Genomic DNA, 19,029 nt, shown 5'->3' on the forward strand with positions numbered 1-19,029 from the left:
ATCGATGATGCACCTGTTCAGTCTCTTTGAAACAATGTGATGTAGCGCCTGGTTGATTGTAGGTTCATTCGGGATCTGGAAAATTCCAACCCGCCTCGAATTTCGGTCGAAAAATTGGATGAGTTGCTCTCTTTGGTGGGAAGATTGGCCGCTGGAGCCCGACGGAAGTATAAGCATCAGGGACTGCTGATCGCCAGGACCCTGGTCGACCGATTCTTGGGTAAAGGTGGAGCAGGAACGGGGACGATCATGATGGATGAACGAACAGGAAGATGTCTGTGCCTTGTTCACCCCGGGGAGTCGATCGTGAAACGGGCTTTAAAACGCCTAATTCAAACTTTATTGCCATTGCAGTTCGCACACATAACAATGTTAGCCTTACCCTACATCGGAAATTCGTACCCGCGTAAGTCTGTCGATACTCTCTAGTTAGTCCAAGGAAGTAACTTTTCCCCGGACGTCTCCATGTTGTGCTGAGTAAGACCTTCATCACAATATGTGTCTTCTCCAATCTTCATCGTTCTCGTAGGCTGTAAGGTTATTCTTGCAGCTTATGGTTAGAGTAGTCCTAAGGATATACACTAGACCTTCATCCAGAGTAATACAAGGCAATGCCTGCAAGCAGCTGCGAAAAGGAGCTGTCAGCTAGCATGCTTTATCCTTGACCAAATATTTCCCGATAACTATAGCCGAGCGATGACCTTGGTGTTCCATGACAGGATAAACCTCGGAACTTGTTACATCATTTCTCCAAGAAGCAGACCCTGTAGCACAAGGACCCTGGTGCCCGGAAGATAGACCACATGCCGGAAGTATAACCATGGCAGAATCTGTGCTGTGGGGGTGAAGTGGCTATCAATCTCAAACGGTCATGGCTGTAGGGGGTGCGATCCTGACACGTTCATCGGGACACCATGTAGACTGAAAAATGAGCCATACTAACCTACCCGGCAGGGTGGCCGACAGTCAATTTAGTAGAAACAGACTGTTTCGGGTAGCAGATTCCACCCCTGTATACACATTATGTAGAGTAGATGAATATCTTTTGGTCTTTTGTCCGCAGAGGTAGCATCGTCTCAGGATGAATGCCGTATTGACTCATATAGGAACTACTTTTCCAAGCTGAGACCCGGGCCGAATTTTGCGCTGAATCAGATGCAGCCAGGGCACGTATCACGTATTCGCTCTGAAAATATCGCTATTGTGTTACTCATTGGGGAACGGAAAGGTTTGGGGTAGGATGTAGATCTGGTGTTGTTGGAGTCCATTGTATACACAGTACAACGCATAATTTATGAACGTGGTTGTGCCGAACGGATTCATAGATATACTTCCCGTCCTCAGGCACCAAACGCATCGGCTTTACTGCGGCACAACCATGAAGGCAAGTTACGTCCGGGACTAACTAGTAGTTGAAAATAATGATTGTTAGTCAAAGAAACAGGCAATGGAAGCTTCATGAAGCAGTAACACGTGAATTCTACCTCCAAGTGACGGTCTGGCCGGTAGAAGGAAAGAGTTTTCGCGGACGCTGATTGGGCGATCCAGTCCCACAGCAAGCAAAAACGGGCGAAACACATGACCTCGCTAGTGGCTAGCGTAAGCGAGCGTCCACCGTGCAGATATAAAAGGCTGCTCCCCCCCATTCATTTAGAAAATTAAGCGACTCTACGTTAGTCTCCCTCCCCCCTAACATTGGGAAGAGCCTTTCAGCCTTCCACAATGCAACTTTGGAGAATCATCAGCTAACCACTTTCTGCCTACAGTTCAAAGAATCACTTTAGAGTAGACGTCCCACCTCTGAGCTCTTCTAAAGAGCCACAGAATCTCCACCCTTGCTGATGACTGCTATGTCCTCGATGCCCTAAAGTGAAGCCGTTTTACTTCCGACTCGACTTTGCATTTGCACGCTCTGTTACAATCTATCTCGGTAGACTTGTTTCGGGTGTCGGTGCAATGGTCCAGGGAGTGGTGATGATCTTTACCTTGTCATGATGTCTTGACTTCGGTCGGTCGGACTTGGTGGGTGTCGAGGAGGTCTGAAAGGTGTCCCCTCTTTTACACTTTAATGTTGGTGTACGAGAGTATGGAGTTGCTCAATATTGTCTTTTTTGCGTTCTTAGCATAGTCAAATGATACCCAATTATCCGCCAAACATCTACTTTCGCTCGTAGCAGTGCTACCTGTAAACCTGAATATTCTGAAATAGTACGATTATACGCTCTCGATTGCACAGTGAAAATCGATCTGGTTTTGGACCAGCCCTGCACTTGCTCCACGTGACGGCCGTCTGTTACGACGAGTGGTCAATTCCCCTGTGACTGGTTTTGTACTAGTACCTATCTTAACTATAACCATGGCCTAACGTCGACATTAACCATATTGAGGACCTTATGGATTCCTCTTCAGCTTTTCAAGTAATTCCACAGAATAACAGCACGGCCCATGCGCTTCTGCATCTCTTCATCCAGGAATATGGCCTTGGCCAACGTGTACCGAGGGAACACAAGCCCGCAAAACTCGTTTTGGAAATGTTTGAACGGGCGACATCCAAGGATGCTGAACGGTTGGTTATAATCCTGTCCGGTTGTACTTGGTGCTGCCATTCTGGGAACCATTCCTCCATGAAACTTTCAAAACTACCCATCAGTAAAGCTCTGGAACATACGAGGAAGAATACGCTTTGCTGAGTATACGCTGGGAAGTATGCGGTACCACTAATGACGATGAGTATTGAATACTCAGACTAACTAGGCTAATATGATTAAACCTTCGCAATATCATGAAAATTATGATTTGACTATTCTGCTTTTTGACACGCTAGAATTCTCCGACCATGTATTGCAATGAAGTGCATTGCCGACATGCGAGGATTTGAGTGAGGAGTAATCAATGTCGGTCTGCGGCAGCGGCATTTGTAGCTTTTTTAGAGGACGGAGATCTTTTCCATCAATGATCATACCGTAGATAAAGTAAGTGCCTGCTATTGGCCATTATCATAGGACAGGCGGTAGAAAAGATGATACGGTACGATCTTCCAAACTTACTTGGTAGAGTATATTCCGAAAGTATATAGCCCTTCCAGGAAACCGGTGTACTATCATGTGATAGCGCTCAATCTCACCGATATTCTCCGGCCCAACATTCTGTCTGGACTTATCTACTATCATAAGGACCGTTGGAACTCGCAATGTAGGCCAGCACAGCACCGTCATGGCCATCTCAGTGGAGGATGTCACCAAAGTACCCTTCTACAATTTCCATGACCCTATCCCATCACCACCACCACCCTCCTTCACACGTAAACTGCCAACTTTCAAAACAACACTCCCTAGTCTTTACTCATCTACTATACTCCTAGAATATCCAGAGCCAGCTGCAGTTCCACCACCACCACCACCAAAACCAAACCTCTTCTTAACTCTTCCCCCGGAACTCCGTCTCCTCATCTACACCCACCTCCTAACCAATCGTCACCACAACCACCACCGCCGAACCCTCTCCGTCGCTGACAACATCACCAATGCACCACCCTCAACCCAGTACCCAATCCACCTCCACCACCACCACCACAACAACAAAACCAACAACCTCCACCCCTCAATCCTCCTAACCTGCAAACAAATCCACGCCGAAGCCCTCCCCATCCTCTACACGCACAACACCTTCTCAACAACGCACCCAACCCAACTCCACCACCACCTCACCTCCATCGGACCGCTCAACACCTCGCTCCTCCGCTCCCTCCACATCTTCGTTCCCTGGAGTAACTCCAGCTCCACCATCTGGTCGTGGATCGTCCTCCTCCACGACCTATCCGAGCACGCGACCGGTCTAAGATATCTCGAGATAGGATGGGATACGAACATCCCCTGGCTCACGCACATGGAACCGGGCGATGAGGCAAGAGGCCTCGGGGATAATATTCTCTTTGTGCATGCGTTGGCGAGGCTGAGGCAGTTGCGGAGATTGAAGATCTATGGGTTCTTTGGGGTGGAGTGGCCGGGGTATTTGAGGAGGGAGTTGGGAGGTGGTGGGACGGTCGTGGAGGTTGAGTGTGGGTTGGTTAGGTCGGTGGTGTTGGAGGGGGGAGGAGATGAGGTGGGTAGTGGTAGGGGAGGGCCTTTGGAGAAGGAGGAGGAGAATTTGAAGGCTTTTAGGCTGTTTCAAAGGGGGACGGTGGGGGTTGTGCCGTAGGGAGGGGGTTTATTTGTTGTGTAAGTTGGGGAGTTGATACAGTACTAGGTAGTAATGTTTAATTTAATAGATTGGAGATTATATTGGTATGCTGTGATGATGAAGGCTTGACTGTATGCAAGTGATCTAGATGGATACATACATAGTAGTATACTATAGAGTGGGGCGCCGTTCCTCGGCCCCACAGATGCCCCTGCAGGTTGTACCTTGAACAAAGTATAAAAAGAACATCTGTATAGTGTGTGTGGAGTATGCTTTTATGCATTGGCATTAGGCTTGTTTTCATTTCTCAGTTCAATCTCGGGGATGATCCGATGTGAACTTACATCCAATGTCTGTGGTTGTCTAGTATGTGCTGTTTCATCAATTCGAAGCTATTCTACTGTGGGATATCAATAGCTATATCATCAAAGATGGGTTATTCATGGAGGAAAACTGCTGGTATTATCATCACTACATGTATCATCATAACGGCTCATTTACTATCGGAACTCCCCTTACTCTCGGGGTTATTCCCATTCGCAGCCCCGGAATTGCCACCACTGTTTCCTCCGCCTCCTCCTCCGCCGCCGCCGCCGCCTCCCTTGGGACCTCCTTTACCCTTGGACCCTCGTCCACCGCGTGGTCCGCGAGACGAGTTACCCCCTGAGCCGCTTTCATTGGTCTTATTTCCCCGGCTGTTGTTACCACCACCACCACCACCACCGCCGCCGCCGCCTCCGCCTCCCGAGGATGCTTGGGCTTCACCACGACCTTTGCCGCGACCCTTCTCTCCCCCCGGGTTGGCCTTTCTCTCTAGAACGACAACTTGACTCTGCGCGACCGAGACAGGACTAGCAGCGATGGCTTTTTGAAGTCCGTCGGGTTCTGCAAAGTCAATGTAACCGAATCCCTTCTTTTTATCGATCTCCACTTTAAGAACCTTTCCGAATGGGGCGAATGCCGCTTCCAGGAGCGGCTCGGTAACGCCCTGAGATGGATTGGCGTGCTTGAGGAATGCTTGGGTAGCGGTCGCCGCCGGTCCTGCCGATGCTTGCTTCCCCTTCCCAGACTTTGCCGGTTTAGGTGTAGTACTGACCGGGGTGCTCGCTTCGGATGGCTCACTGGGTGGTTGTGTGTTGCTGCCCTTTGACTTGTCCCGAGTCGCTCCCTTAGATGGTCTCGACGGCGTCTCCTTCTTGTTTGTATCCGGGGTCGCAGTACCGCTCTGATCGGACTTGGGCGTATCTCCATCGGTGGCAGCGGCTTTGCCCCTGCGGCGACCAGACGGAGCAAGTCCACGATCGCGCTGGAGGATCTTGGCAGCAGCCGCGACGCTTCCACGTTCGCGCTTCCGCTCTGTAGATGTCTGTGGTGTATCCTTGGGGGAGTTCTGCGCTGGTGACGATTTTGCGGCTTGCTTGGCAGCAACACTAGCAGCCTGCTTGTTTGCGGCCTTCACAGCTTCCTTGGTAGCCTTGTCCGACTTGGATTTCTTCTCTGGTTTCTCTGAAGCAGCAGAGTCCTTTGTATCCCTGTCAGGACGTTGTAGCAGCTTCTTCGCCTGGATCTTCTCCCCCTTGGAGTCCTTGTCCGACTTGTGCTTAGACTTGCTGGATTCCTTCGCCTTGTTGGCCTTCTTCTCTCGAATATATTGCACCAAAGGTGTGACTGTCACTGTCTCCTTCTTATCCTCGCCATCAGCGCCAGAATCGACAGGAGGCGGTTTGGCAAGTGGCTGCGTGAGGCTCTCGAGGAATGCGATAAACTCGGGGTCCTGATCGATGGTTCCTTGACGGGCATCTTTGCGTGACCGATTTCCGGCAATCTTGGCATAAGGTGCGAATTCCAGAGACGGGGGCCCCAGAAGGACAGGGTCGTTGGAGGTATTACGGGCATCTATGAAGGACGTTTGACGGACTTTGTTCGAGAGCGGGATGGTGTGGTCGCTGGACATGACATGAATATACGCACGCGAGGGTCGAGAAGGTTTGGCCGGACTATACAGCATACTGTTAGCGGAAGTCTTCACAGAATGCAATTCTGGCTTACTCTTTAGAAACCTTTCCTGGCTTGTATTGGAACCAGTCGACCTTCCCACCGCCAACCCTCCATTCTGAGCCCAACGCTGTCTCGAATTCCGCTTGTGTTAGTCCAGGTGGAAGACGTCTGACGAGGAGCTTCAATCGGGGCGCAGCTGGCTTAGGAGCCTTTTTCGGTGTCGCAGAGGCATTCTTCTGAGTGGCAGCTGCGGGGATCTGAAGAACACCTCCTGTAGACTTGCCCGCAGGGATCTGCGTCATGATCGTATGTTGATGTGTTGGGACTTCCGCCCCAACTGGAAGATGGGAGTGTCGCTGAGGGAGTAGGATGGAAATGTTGCACTGAAACGGCAGATATATAGTACGGTGTGAAGGTAAAAGAAAGCAGAAAGATAGTCACTCCGCATCCGCAATCACATGTGGCGCTGTGCCTGAATGAGTGATGAAGCTGTTATCGTGCAGGAGATTCCGCCCGCACCACGTGACCGAGCCCGGGAATTGGCGTGAGCATCTTCACTGACCCAAAGCCAACATCCCCTGCGGGGAAAGACCGCCGGCGCGCATCCCGCTAAGCAACCCGTGTGCTCTGGTGTATACGAGCGAACTTTCCTTGGAAAGACTAGTTTATTCATTACTCTACTTTTATTACTGCCTTTAATTGCACTGGTCCCACTTTGTTCACTCATACGCACAAGTTCATCATGGTGGACAGTAAGGTCCCTCAGCCGGGACCGGCCAAGTTGAAGCGCAATGCCGGCCCTGATGAGTGGCTGGAGGCCGCAAAGGACTGCAAATACCTCTCGGAGTCCCATATGAAACAGCTTTGTGAAATCGTCAAGGAGTTTATGATGGAAGGTGGGCTTTAGTTCGAGCAGGTGGCGACCGATTCACCAGAGACTGACGGGTCGCATTTTCCAGAGTCGAACATTCAGCCGGTCTCAACACCTGTGACCATCTGTGGAGATATTCACGGTCAATTTTACGATTTGCTAGAGCTGTTCCGAGTCTCTGGAGGCATGCCCGATGAACCTGACGTCGAGCCGCCTAAAACGTCGCCTTCCGTCATCACCTCGGAGGACATCGAACCCCCTTCCACCATTACCGATCCCAAGCTGCGCAAGAAATTGAGGAACTCCGGCAACTCGGATGATCTTGCGGACGAGACAGGCTCGAATAACAGCCAGCGCGGTCGGTCTTCCAGCGCAGGCTCGAATGAGGTTACATTGAATCGAAACTTTGTATTCCTTGGTGACTATGTGGACAGAGGGTACTTCAGTTTGGAGACCCTCACGTTACTGCTGTGCCTCAAGGCAAAGTGAGTTATACTTACTGGACGGGCTGCACCGATTCTAACAGTAGATGTAGGTATCCTGATCGTGTTACGCTGGTACGCGGTAACCACGAGTCTCGCCAGATCACTCAAGTCTACGGTTTCTACGAGGAGTGCTTTCAGAAGTATGGCAATGCGTCCGTATGGAAGGCTTGCTGCCAGGTTTTCGATTTCATGACATTGGGCGCCATCATCGATGGTAGGGTGCTCTGTGTGCACGGTGGACTGAGCCCGGAGATTAGAACACTGGATCAAGTGCGGGTGGTCGCGAGAGCCCAAGAGATTCCACACGAAGGTGCTTTTTGTGACCTGGTCTGGTCTGACCCCGATGATGTGGAGACATGGGCAGTGAGTCCCAGAGGAGCTGGTATGTACTCGTCCACAAGATGTGCTATTCTCTTTACTGACCCTTCTAGGCTGGCTGTTCGGAGATAAGGTTGCAGACGAGTTCTGCCATGTCAATGACCTGACCCTGATTGCCCGAGCCCATCAATTGGTCAACGAGGGTTACAAGTATCACTTCGCCAACCAGAACGTGGTCACCGTGTGGAGTGCTCCCAACTACTGTTACCGATGTGGCAACCTCGCCTCTGTGTGCGAGATCGACGATGATCTAAAACCGACGTTCAAGCTCTTCAGCGCGGTCAGTGACGATCAACGACATGTGCCGACGTCGCGGCCGGGCCGCAGTGAGTACTTCCTGTAAGATATCGCATGGATACGCTTTTTATTCTCTCGTCCGCTTGCAATTCGCAAGACATGAGGCGTTTACTGCACCGGCGCTGGCGTTGGGAGTGGATACAGATCGCGCCTACGTACTGTGGGTGAAGACGGATTACGAGCATCATATATTACGATTTGGGACACAGTTAATGAGGGCACCTTTATGCATACTGGTACAGCTTGGTCCAGAGGGTTTGTTTAGTCGAACTATGACGAATCAGATGATTGTTATGAACATTGCTCCTTTTTACTGTAGCTGAAGTCAGCGCCTTCCACACGTTGGTTGCCGTCTAGATTCTCACCATTGGGTTTCTGGCAACTAACAACGTACTTCATACCCTTGCTTTTCAGAGGTATCATACAAGTCATGGAACAATAAACGCTCGGACAGAGTCCGATGGATCATGATGTAGCGCTTCGTCGACAAATGACCGAAGATTATTTGCTAACATACCTTTGACCCAACGACCTAGGTCTAATACCCGAATCAAAGCCGTGCTTCTACCTCCAGAGTGAATCGTGATATGTATCAAAGCTGCGAGTCTCGGCATCTCAACCGTTCGCATGCCTTCCCCAATCCGGCCTAGCGCCATATACTCCGCCGGTTACTTCAAGGCATGAGCACAGTGGTTCATCCTCTCACTCTTAGACACCAACTTGCACGCCGGTATAATGTACTGCCACCGGTATCTCCGGACCCCGGATTGCGGAGAGGATGGTTACTGAATACACTGAAGATCATTGGTGCAGACGGTGCCCGAGGCACGGACACACATGCCGCGCAGGTGCCGACCCCGGGATCTATTCCGGGGTAGTTCGGAATCGATCCCGGAGGCAATTGAAGTATGACCAGTCAGGCGCATTCCAACTCATCATATTTAAGATACTCGTCACCTTCTTTGACTGCCTCTTATAGAAGAAAATCTAAACACAAAGAAGAATAACACACAACATGACACAAAAAGTCGACGTCTTAATTTGTGGCAGCGGCTCCGCAGGTCTCTGCGCAGCCGCCTGGCTGGCTCGCTATGGCATAACCTGCAAAGTGCTCGAGCGGCGGGATGGCCCCATGACGATGGGCCAAGCAGATGGTGTGCAATGCCGCACGGTGGAAATCTTCGAGAGCTTCGGCATTGGCGAGGAGCTATTGCGCGAGTCGTACCATGTGGTGGAGGTCGTGTTTTGGGCCGATGATAGTGGCTCCGGAGTTATACGTCGCACGGGCAAGACGGCAGATACGCAGCCCGGATTGTCTCATCAGCCACATGTCATTCTGAACCAGGCGCGCATCAACGGGCTTCTCATTGACCTGATGAAGAAACATAACAACCAGGAGATTGATTACGGGTATACTGTCAAGGATGTTCGGGTTGATGAGAGTCAGCTTTCGGCGGGGCCGGAAGCTTATCCGGTTAAAGTCACGGCGGAGAAGGATGGGAAGATGGAAAGTTTCGAGGCGAAGTATGCTTTGGTATGTTACCTTTTCTCCTTGAGAGGGTTATTGCTGATGCTATCAGGCATGTGATGGCGCACATAGTACGGTGCGCAAAGCGCTAGGATACAATATGATTGGAGATAGCACCGATGCTGTTTGGGGTGTCATGGACATGGTTCCACGAACGGACTTCCCCGATATTCGGAAGAAATCCAGCATCCGGTCCAAGGCAGGCAATCTGCTGATTATACCCCGAGAAGGAGACAGCTACAATCTGACCCGATTCTACATTGAGCTTCCGACTGGCACTAAGGCGAAGGATGTCAGATTGGAAGATCTGCAGAACGCCGCAAAGCGGATTTTTAGTCCGTATCAGATTGAGTTTGTTGAGACGGTTTGGTGGTCTGCTTACGCCATTGGGCAGCGCCATGCCGATTTCTTCCACAAGGATTACCGTGTCTTTCTTGCGGGCGATGCCTGTCATACGCACTCGCCAAAGGCGGGCCAAGGCATGAACGTCAGCTTACAAGATGGTTACAATATGGGCTGGAAGCTTGCTTCAGTACTAAAGGGCTTGGCGCATCCCTCATTGCTGGAGACGTATGTGCTTGAGCGGCAGAAGGTGGCTATTGATTTGATTAACTTTGATCGGTATTTCGCCAAGTTGTTCTCCTCTCAGGGGAGTGCAACGCCCCAGGAGTTCCAAGAAGGCTTTATCAAGTCTGGGAAATACACTGCAGGTTTGACGGCCAAGTATGATGAATCGCCTATTACTTCCGATACGGGCGTGTCGACCGAACTTGCCACGAACGTCGTCGTGGGAATGAGGTTGCCTAGTGCGCAGGTTGTGCGATTCTGTGACGCCAAACCGCTGCAGCTTGCTGCATCGCTCAAGTCCGATGGCCGCTGGAGGGTGATGGCATTTGTGGGCGATCTCAGCGTGTCACAGAATATGGCCGCACTACAAGCTGTACGTTAGAGGGATAATCCTTGCCAGGATGAAGCAGTATACTGACCGAATACAGGTTGGAGAGTATCTCGGCTCCGATGACAGCCCTCTTCAGAAGTTCCGCTCGAGAAGTGGCGAACCTGACAGCCTTATCGAGCCAATTCTCGTGGCACATGGTAAACGGCATGGCGTCGAGCTGGAGCAGATCCCGCAGAGCTTCTATCCATTCACGGGGAAGAACCATATCAGAGGTGAGTTAAATGCCTCGGAAAAAAAGATGAATCTAACCGGGATGTAGATCTTCACAAAATATTCTTTGATGACGAGAGCTACAACAGAGGTCATGGACATCTTTACGAGCATCTCGGTATTAGCCCTGACAAGGGTGCTATCATCATTGTCCGTCCAGATCAATGTAAGCCTCCGTCGTCAATGGCCTTGGAATGATCTACTGACAAACTTTAGACGTATCTGCTGTGTTCAGTCTGGTTGACTATAGACGAATCGGCCAATTCTTTGAGGGATTTATGATCCCGCAGGAGAGGTCGGAGTCGTTGACGGGAAGCAAACTATAGCCGCTGTACGCAGAACGCGCGTGCTCTGATGAGCCTCAGAATCGACATGCTTATCGTGTTGAAGCGAGGCAGAGGGAGATGCAGGCAAGGATACCCTGCCACCAAGTGGGGTTTGATATATCAGCTGGATGCTTTGGAAACTATTTAAGCAGCATGACGACACACTAGACAGCGTAGACAGCTTCTAAATCTCATTATTCAATATCAACATACTGCAAAGCAAGATGGCTCCCCATGTTCTCGAGGGCAATGGCAAGGCTATTGAGCCAACACTCAAGTCAATTCCTGCAAAGGATGTGTCAGTGACCACCATCGAGTCTCCCAGCACTGTACAGAACCTAGCTCAGCTCCTAGCCAAAGCAGCCAGCTCCAAAGCCGGACTCACCTTCTACACGCCTGGAGCAGAAGCCTCGCGTGTTTCGTACTCCGACCTTCAGAGCAAAGCCACGGAGAAAGCTCAGCTCTTAGGCCAAATCGATGGAATCTCCGCATCCTCTATTATCCTGCTCCACTTTGAGAGCCATCACGATACAATCCTATGGTTCTGGGCTGTCACACTCGCAGGCTTCCTTCCTGCCATTTCAACCCCCTTCGTGCATGATCCCGCGCAGCGTATGAAGCATCTACGTCACCTTAAAACGCTGCTACAGGAGCCCGTCGTCCTCGCTACGGAGCGGCTTGTCCCAGACTTTCTGGACACTGATGAGCTTCGTGTGCTTCCGGTCGAGGTGCTCGACAAAGCTGCTAACTCGAATGGCTTATCTGACACTATGCCACTCTGTGGAACAGAGAAGCAAGCACAAGATCCAGCAGTCCTCATGTTGACGTCCGGAAGTACTGGAAGCGCCAAGGCGGTTCCACTCCTCCATGGACAGCTTCTCACGGCACTACAGGGCAAGAAAGATCACCATGGTACTGAGCCTGGGGATGTATTCCTCACTTGGGTTGGATTGGACCATGTTGCTAGTCTCTGTGAGATTCATTTGCATGCAAGTATGTTCTTCACTTCTACCTTTATAACATAACAGCAGCTAACAAGTCCACAGTGAGTCTGGGAGCCGACCAAGTGCTCATCCCAGCCTCAGAGCTGCTTCGTGATCCAATACGTTTCATCCAGCTGCTCGATTCACATAAAATTGCCTATACATTTGCACCCAACTTCTTCTTGACGCAGGTGCGGGACGCTCTCGCTGCCAACTCAACTCTCCAAGCGGATCTGTCTCGTCTCAAGAGCATCAACTCGGGTGGCGAGGCCAATGTCGTCGCCACTATCGACGGGCTCACTCGTGAACTGCGTCGATTTAACATCCAGCGCGAGGTGATTAGTCCTGGCTTTGGGATGACAGAGACATGTGCCGGATGCGTGCATGCAAGGGCATCGCCGTCCTACGATCTATCCAAAGGCCTCGAATTCGCCTGTCTCGGACCATGTACTCCTGGCATCAAGATGCGCGTGATGCGTCCCACAGTTAGAGATGAGCCCGCTGCGCCTGGTGAAGTTGGCGAGCTTCAGCTGTCTGGCCCTGCCGTGTTCACGGGATACTTCAACAACCCAGAGGCCACAGCTGCCGCGTTTACAGAAGACGGGTGGTTCATCACAGGAGATCTGGCCTGGCTGGATGACTCAGGATATCTGAACTTAGCAGGACGGACTAGAGACACTATTATCGTGAACGGAGTCAAATGGAGCGCCACAGAGATCGAAGTGGCTATCGAAGAAGAGAACATCCCAGGAGTTGTGCCCTCGTATACCGTGGCCTTCCCTTGTCGCGCCCCAGGCTCCGCTAGCGAGGATATCGCCATCGTCTACTTCCCTGCTTATGCTGCCGACGACGCCGCAACGCGCTTTGAGACTGCCACCGCCATAGCAAAGACCGTTGCACTCCTAACGGGGCGGAAACCCGCCCATTTAATCCCGTTGCCGGCGGAGATGCTAGACAAGTCCTCGCTGGGCAAGATCTCACGGACCAAGGTGCGGACCGCATTCGAAAAGGGCGAGTATGCTTCCTTCGAGGAAGAAGACCTCAAGATCGTCCAAAAGTACCGCGAATCCACACAGCGACCTGCTCAAACCGAGACCGAGAAGCGAGTGCAAAGAACCATAGCAGGTCTCCTCAAGATCCCCATCGAAGACATCAACGTAGACATGTCAATCTTTGACCTCGGAATCACCTCGTTCAACCTGATCCTCCTCAAAGCCATGATTCAAGAAGCCGTTGATGCACCCATAGAAATACCCATGTCTGTCCTAATGACCGAGTAAGCCCTCCACTCCTCCCCTTTACCATCCAAACTAAACCATCAACACACAGTCCAACAACCACCGCCATCTCCGCCTCCATCGACAAACTCCTCTCCCAACCACCAACCTACAATCCCATCGTGCCCCTACAACCCCACGGCACCAAAATCCCCCTCTTCTGCATCCACCCCGGCAGCGGCGACATCCTCGTCTTCATCGCTCTAGCAGCCCAGTTTCCCACGCGGCCCGTCTACGCCCTCCGCACACGCGGCTACAACACCAACGAGCGCTTCTTCCACTCCATCCAAGAAACAGCCGACACCTACGCCCACTACATTCGCCAAACCCAGCCCGAGGGCCCCTACGCCATAGCGGGCTACTCGCTCGGCTCGACCCTCGCCTTCGAGGTGGGCAAAGTGCTCGAGTCCCAGGGCCAGGAAGTCCGCTTCCTGGCGAGTATCGACTATCCGCCGCATATCCGGCAGTACGTGCGCGGGCAGAACTGGGTTGATGTGTTGCTGCACATTGCATTCTTCCTGGAATTGATTGACCTAGATGTGATGGGCGAAGCCGGTAAATATCTCCATAGCCTTGAGAAGGACAAAGGAGGGGAAGGGTTATCTCGCTACGATGCCCTCGTGCATATCCTGAACATCTCTGATAAGGAGAGAGTGCGCGCACTAGCTCTCAACGCAGAGAGATTGGAACGCATCACGGACATCGGAGAGAACTTCCGAGTTCACGGCGAGACGTATGAACCGAAGGGAACGGTCGAGACATTGGACGTGTTCGTAGCGGATCCGCCAAGCTATGCAGCATTGGATAGACAAGATTGGGAAGAGAACAAGTTAGGGGCGTGGAGGGATTTCGCACGCACTGAGGTGGGGTTCTATAATTGTCCGGGCATTCATGCAACCATGTTGAATCCGGTGCATGTACCGGAGTTTGTGAGAGGGTTTAAGTTGGCCATGAAGAGGAGGGGGGTTTGACCCGCCATCCTTCTTACTTAATAAGTAGTGATAGTTCTGTTCTGACATTCAACACGTATCTTTCCCTTTCCCTTCCTCCTCCGAAGAAGTATACCACCGACGATACACCTCAAAAGCCCTAACCAAATTCCGTCCCTGATCCCCAATAAACTTCATCCCGGAAGCCTCGTTAACGGCAGCCTTGACTTCCCCCTCATCCACCCACTTAAAAGCACAATGCTCCTCCGGATTCAACATCACTTCCTCTACCGAAGCAGTTTCGACAAGAAACCCCCACTTAATCACCTTCTTCTCTCTTTGACCCACCCCGGGGAGCGTTTTATTCCACTCGTCAACAGCCACTAAATCCACTACTTTGGTCACCTGCAGCCCTGTCTCCTCGAGTACCTCCCGACAGAGTGCCCGGAGGAGCGTGTCGTCGAGGGAAAGGTCTGCTCCGCCGCCTGGGGATTCCCAGTGGAGGGGGTAGCTGTCTGTGGGGGAGCGGTGGAGGAGGAGAAGGTATGGGTTTGAGTTTTGTTGGTGGGTGGTGGTGAAGATGTAGGCGCCCACGCCAAAGTCGGTGTAGGTGGGGTAGTGGGTGGTGGGGAGGGAGGAGAGAGGGTGGATGAGGAAGGGGTATTTGGATAGGAGGTGAGGGGATATTTCTATTTCTTGTTTGGTGGTGAGATTCATGGTTGGGAGGGGATATTGCAGTTTATATGGGGGTTGGGAGATGATGAGAGAGTGAAGAAGTTGTTGATGTTGATGTGGTGGTTGTGGGGCAGCAGCGGGTGGGGAAGATTAACTACAACTACACACCCTAAGTGGAGAGCACAGAATCACTACTAAACAAAGTACTAGATACCTTGGAGAAGTTGTTCGTTGACTACTACTAGTAGTTCCAAGTGATGTTTCATGCCATGCTAGTGCTGTATGTTTTATATATCTGGTATACTGGTGTTTTGTGACTCTTGCTGAGAAGAATCCAGCGGCTTGTTACTATTAGCTAAATCTGCATTAATGATCCAGAAGCTAAATCTTCTGTAGATGTAGGATATAATTTTTCTGTTAGGAAGACCGATAGTCATGTCTATCCATAAGTCTCTTATTTGTTGGTAACAGCATCTTACAGTAGGCACTGTTGTAGATTAATTTGAACATTATATAAGATCTGCGGATCTCCAGAATGTACCTCTCTAGTAGATATTACAAATATGAACTCTAATTCGACAGCCAATGTCTTGTTTTCTGGGGGAGCACCTCTTTCGGTGCTGATCTTGTGAGATCGCAATCAATTAAACTCTCTGGACTGGCTGTTTCATCAGGTGCTATCCTGACCGGGGAGATCGCAATGAATTGAATGCATGATGGAACATTGTGTCTCGGATCTACTTTTAAGATACATTGCTATTATTAAAGAAGCACATTGGTGTCAGAAACCACTACTAGTGCACTTTAGGAGAGAGTGTTCCAGTTGCTGCAGACGAGCTAACAATCTACTATCGCATCATTTACATACCCACCCACGCTCTCACACTCTCAAAAACACATACTCTCTATCAATTGCTCCAGGAAGCTAAAGAATAGCTAAAGACATATACACGCTATTGAGTATCGCGGCGATGCGCCCAGCCTGTACCTACGCGTTCCCGCCTTCCCCTTAACTGCATGCAAGGAGATCAGACAGGGGGGCATAACAGCCGATATTGCTTAATTCCCCCATGGAGGCGCCACAACACAAGGATTCTTCTCGGTATCTTTTTCCTCTTGTTAGCCTACTTCTTTTCTCTGGTTTCCTTTTTGCAAGTATCCATTCTATTATCCGTCAGCAAAATTGGCTTCCTGACCAACCAGTCGAAATGGTTGGTAAGGTTTTGACCGCACCATGTCGATTTCCCAGCCTCTCTCCCTCTCCCTCTCCCCAGAAAGGTCGAGATGACGATGCGGTGCATACCATCAATATCACCCAAGGGGATACCAGCATCTCTCAATGGGGCCCTGATCTGGGACCTAGACTCCGTGTTATCTGGGCCATCATCCTCTCTGTATTTGTCCACGATGACAGCGTGGTGATGGGCTACGAAGAATGTGCCAATTCTCGGGACTCGTCATATCTCTTGCAGCATTGCTCGTCCGTCTACGCTACTACAATCGACCGTGAAGACGACCTGACCGCTCTAGTTGGATCGGGGCATCTGTTGGAGACTGACAGTCATGACCCTCGCGTTCATAACACTGGGGTACTACTGCTTGACGGAGGGAATAGGTGTGACCTGGCTCCCAAGAATGGTTCTTCGCCAACAGACGCCGAGAGAGTAAGTAATCCAGCCTCCGTACCAAATTGAAGGCCATAATGCTCATGATACCTCCCACTCTAGTGCGATCTCATCCTTGGCGCAAACCGGGACCCCGCAGGACTGCGTCTCTTCGTGCGCTTCCGCACCGCATACATATCAGAAACAATGGCCGGTCATATCGCCGACGCTATTCAGGAGATTCTGTCTTCTGTCCGTCACAACTGGCAAGGCAAGGTCAAAGACCTGAATCTCCTCTCCCAAGCCAGTCACGACCAAATTCTATCCTGGAACACCCAGTCGCTAGAGGTGAGCCAGCAATGCCTCCCGGACCTGATCGACCGTGCCAGTAGCAATTACCCCGACGCCATTGCCTGCTGCACTATCAACGAGCAGATTACCTACCGCGAGCTTCAGCACTTCTCCACAGCATTGGCAGCCCACCTCCTCTCCGCCGGCGTGTATCCCCACACCTACGTCGGGCTGATTCTCGACAAGACCATCTGGTCCGTGGTCATCATGCTAGCCGTACTGCGCACAGGGGCAGCCTGCATGCCTCTGGACAGTGCATTACCTCCTGCCCAAGCTTCATCCATGCTCCGTGAGGCCAATACATCCGTCATTCTCACCACCACCTCGTCCTCCAAACTCGAACCCCACTGGGTAGCCATAGCGCCCCAAATGCTGGAAATAACCGGACACCTAATCCAGCAGCTACCAAAGAAGACACTCCCAGCTCCATCCGGACATATATCCCCCACTCAACCAGCCTTCCTCATGTACACATCAGGCAGCACCGGAGCCCCCAAGGGCGTGGTACAACCACACCAAGACATCGTAACATGCGTACAACAGATGGCTCAAGCACTGCAACTACACTCCGGCACCCGATTCCTCCAGTTCGCCGCCTTCAGCTTCGACCTCAGCTGCGTAGAAACCCTATGCACCTTATCCCGTGGCGGATGTGTCTGCATCCCAGGGAACGACGACCGACTACACCGACTCGCCGAGACAGGCACAGCACTCCGCATCAACACCGCGTTTCTCACTGCCGCCGTGCTAGCGCAGGTCCACCCGGACGAGATGCCCACGCTAAAGACCCTCACAGTAGGCGGGGACGTCCTGACCGCAGAACAAGTAGCCCTCTGGGCACCCCGAGTCGACCACCTCAATGTCAGCTACGGCACCACCGAAGGCATCATGTTCGACACGCTGCACGCGGATCTCACTTCCCTATCCGACCCCCGGAACATCGGTCGTTCGTTCGGCCCACGCACCTGGATCGTCGATCCAGCAGATCACAACAAACTACTCCCCATCGGGGCCGTCGGCGAACTAGTCGTCCAAGGTGGCCGCCTATCTCAAGGCTACCTCCAGAAACCAGAGAAAACCGCCGCCGTCTTCATCGACGTCCCTGTCTGGGCACCAGCACCAGCACCACCAACATCGCGGTGCTACAAAACCGGAGATCTGGCGAGGTATCTGCCCGATGGCTCAATCTATCTCCTCGGCCGCAAAGACCGACAGGTCAAACTCCGCGGCCAGCGAGTGGAGCTAGACGATCTAGAGGCCCGTCTAAAACAGGCTGTAGATCTACCGCGAGGTATGGTGGTAGCTGATGTGATTGTCTTGCCGGATCAAACGAAGCAACTCGTGGGGTTTGTATACGATGACCGGCTCACTAAACAATCTGCTGCTACTGATGCTAGGGCGCTCTTTGGACTTCCCACAGCAGAACTCCAGGCCATCATGCGCACCATGGTCCAGAAACTCAAACAATCCCTCTCATGGCTCTTCATCCCAACATTCATGTTCCCACTCCTGTACGTGCCGAAAACGCGTACGGGCAAGATCGACCGCACGCGACTTCGACAGGCTGCGGCTGGGCTGGCGCAGCAGGATCGTTTGGTATATGCGGTGCCGTTGGATGAGGGGGGTGTTGGTGGGGGCGATGTACCTTTGAAGGGGGACTACAGTGAGCAGGTAGGTTTGGTGTGTAAGTGGTATGCGGAGAGTTTGGGCGTTGCGCTCGGTCTGGTTTTACCCAAGAGTAACTTCTTCCATTTGGGAGGGGACTCGATTAAAGCGATGCGGATCACGCGACTGGCGAAGGATGATGGTTATGATGTCACGTTTCGTGATATCTTTAATCATCCTCAGCCGGTGAGACTGGTTGCTAATGTGCTGGTGACTGGTTCGGGGACGGATGGTGAGATGGTGACGACGGCGACAGCAACAGCAGTCCCTTAAGGATGTAGTGGTTGGGGATTGAATAGTTTATACCATAGATTG

General features: G+C 51.6%; 8 protein-coding genes across 8 annotated transcripts; 5 read left to right on the forward strand and 3 right to left on the reverse strand.

Annotated features, from left to right (window-relative positions):
- Window positions 1-2,405: 2,405 nt before the first annotated feature.
- AKAW2_10430A (uncharacterized protein) lies at window positions 2,406-2,606 on the reverse strand (the record flags this gene model as incomplete). The annotated part of the gene is made up of 1 exon (XM_041687102.1): window positions 2,406-2,606. One exon carries the CDS (start codon window positions 2,604-2,606, stop codon window positions 2,406-2,408), a length of 201 nt encoding a protein of 66 aa, XP_041537150.1.
- Window positions 2,607-3,213: 607 nt separating this feature from the next.
- On the forward strand, window positions 3,214-4,197 carry AKAW2_10431S (uncharacterized protein; the record flags this gene model as incomplete). Its single annotated transcript, XM_041687113.1, has 2 exons — window positions 3,214-3,301; window positions 3,362-4,197. 2 exons carry the CDS (start codon window positions 3,214-3,216, stop codon window positions 4,195-4,197), a joined length of 924 nt encoding a protein of 307 aa, XP_041537151.1.
- Window positions 4,198-4,672: 475 nt separating this feature from the next.
- Window positions 4,673-6,479, reverse strand: AKAW2_10432A (putative nonsense-mediated mRNA decay protein Upf3; the record flags this gene model as incomplete). The annotated part of the gene is made up of 2 exons (XM_041687124.1): window positions 4,673-6,176; window positions 6,229-6,479. 2 exons carry the CDS (start codon window positions 6,477-6,479, stop codon window positions 4,673-4,675), a joined length of 1,755 nt encoding a protein of 584 aa, XP_041537152.1.
- Window positions 6,480-6,919: 440 nt separating this feature from the next.
- On the forward strand, window positions 6,920-8,254 carry sitA (TOR signaling pathway phosphatase SitA; the record flags this gene model as incomplete). Its single annotated transcript, XM_041687135.1, has 4 exons — window positions 6,920-7,073; window positions 7,137-7,533; window positions 7,584-7,915; window positions 7,965-8,254. The coding sequence occupies 4 exons, from the start codon at window positions 6,920-6,922 to the stop codon at window positions 8,252-8,254; spliced, it is 1,173 nt and encodes a 390-aa protein (XP_041537153.1).
- Window positions 8,255-9,223: 969 nt separating this feature from the next.
- On the forward strand, window positions 9,224-11,230 carry AKAW2_10434S (putative phenol 2-monooxygenase; the record flags this gene model as incomplete). The annotated part of the gene is made up of 5 exons (XM_041687146.1): window positions 9,224-9,742; window positions 9,789-10,676; window positions 10,732-10,906; window positions 10,954-11,070; window positions 11,121-11,230. 5 exons carry the CDS (start codon window positions 9,224-9,226, stop codon window positions 11,228-11,230), a joined length of 1,809 nt encoding a protein of 602 aa, XP_041537154.1.
- Window positions 11,231-11,454: 224 nt separating this feature from the next.
- Window positions 11,455-14,461, forward strand: AKAW2_10435S (putative NRPS-like protein biosynthetic cluster; the record flags this gene model as incomplete). Its single annotated transcript, XM_041687157.1, has 3 exons — window positions 11,455-12,223; window positions 12,277-13,489; window positions 13,543-14,461. 3 exons carry the CDS (start codon window positions 11,455-11,457, stop codon window positions 14,459-14,461), a joined length of 2,901 nt encoding a protein of 966 aa, XP_041537155.1.
- A 48-nt stretch (window positions 14,462-14,509) lies between these two features.
- Window positions 14,510-15,136, reverse strand: AKAW2_10436A (NUDIX hydrolase; the record flags this gene model as incomplete). Its single annotated transcript, XM_041687168.1, has 1 exon — window positions 14,510-15,136. The coding sequence occupies one exon, from the start codon at window positions 15,134-15,136 to the stop codon at window positions 14,510-14,512; it is 627 nt and encodes a 208-aa protein (XP_041537156.1).
- Window positions 15,137-16,302: 1,166 nt separating this feature from the next.
- Window positions 16,303-18,987, forward strand: AKAW2_10437S (putative NRPS-like protein biosynthetic cluster; the record flags this gene model as incomplete). Its single annotated transcript, XM_041687179.1, has 2 exons — window positions 16,303-16,758; window positions 16,822-18,987. The coding sequence occupies 2 exons, from the start codon at window positions 16,303-16,305 to the stop codon at window positions 18,985-18,987; spliced, it is 2,622 nt and encodes an 873-aa protein (XP_041537157.1).
- Window positions 18,988-19,029: the final 42 nt, after the last annotated feature.

This window comes from Aspergillus luchuensis, chromosome 1 (assembly GCF_016861625.1).
Source record: "Aspergillus luchuensis IFO 4308 DNA, chromosome 1, nearly complete sequence".
Taxonomy (NCBI): Eukaryota; Fungi; Ascomycota; class Eurotiomycetes; order Eurotiales; family Aspergillaceae; genus Aspergillus; species Aspergillus luchuensis.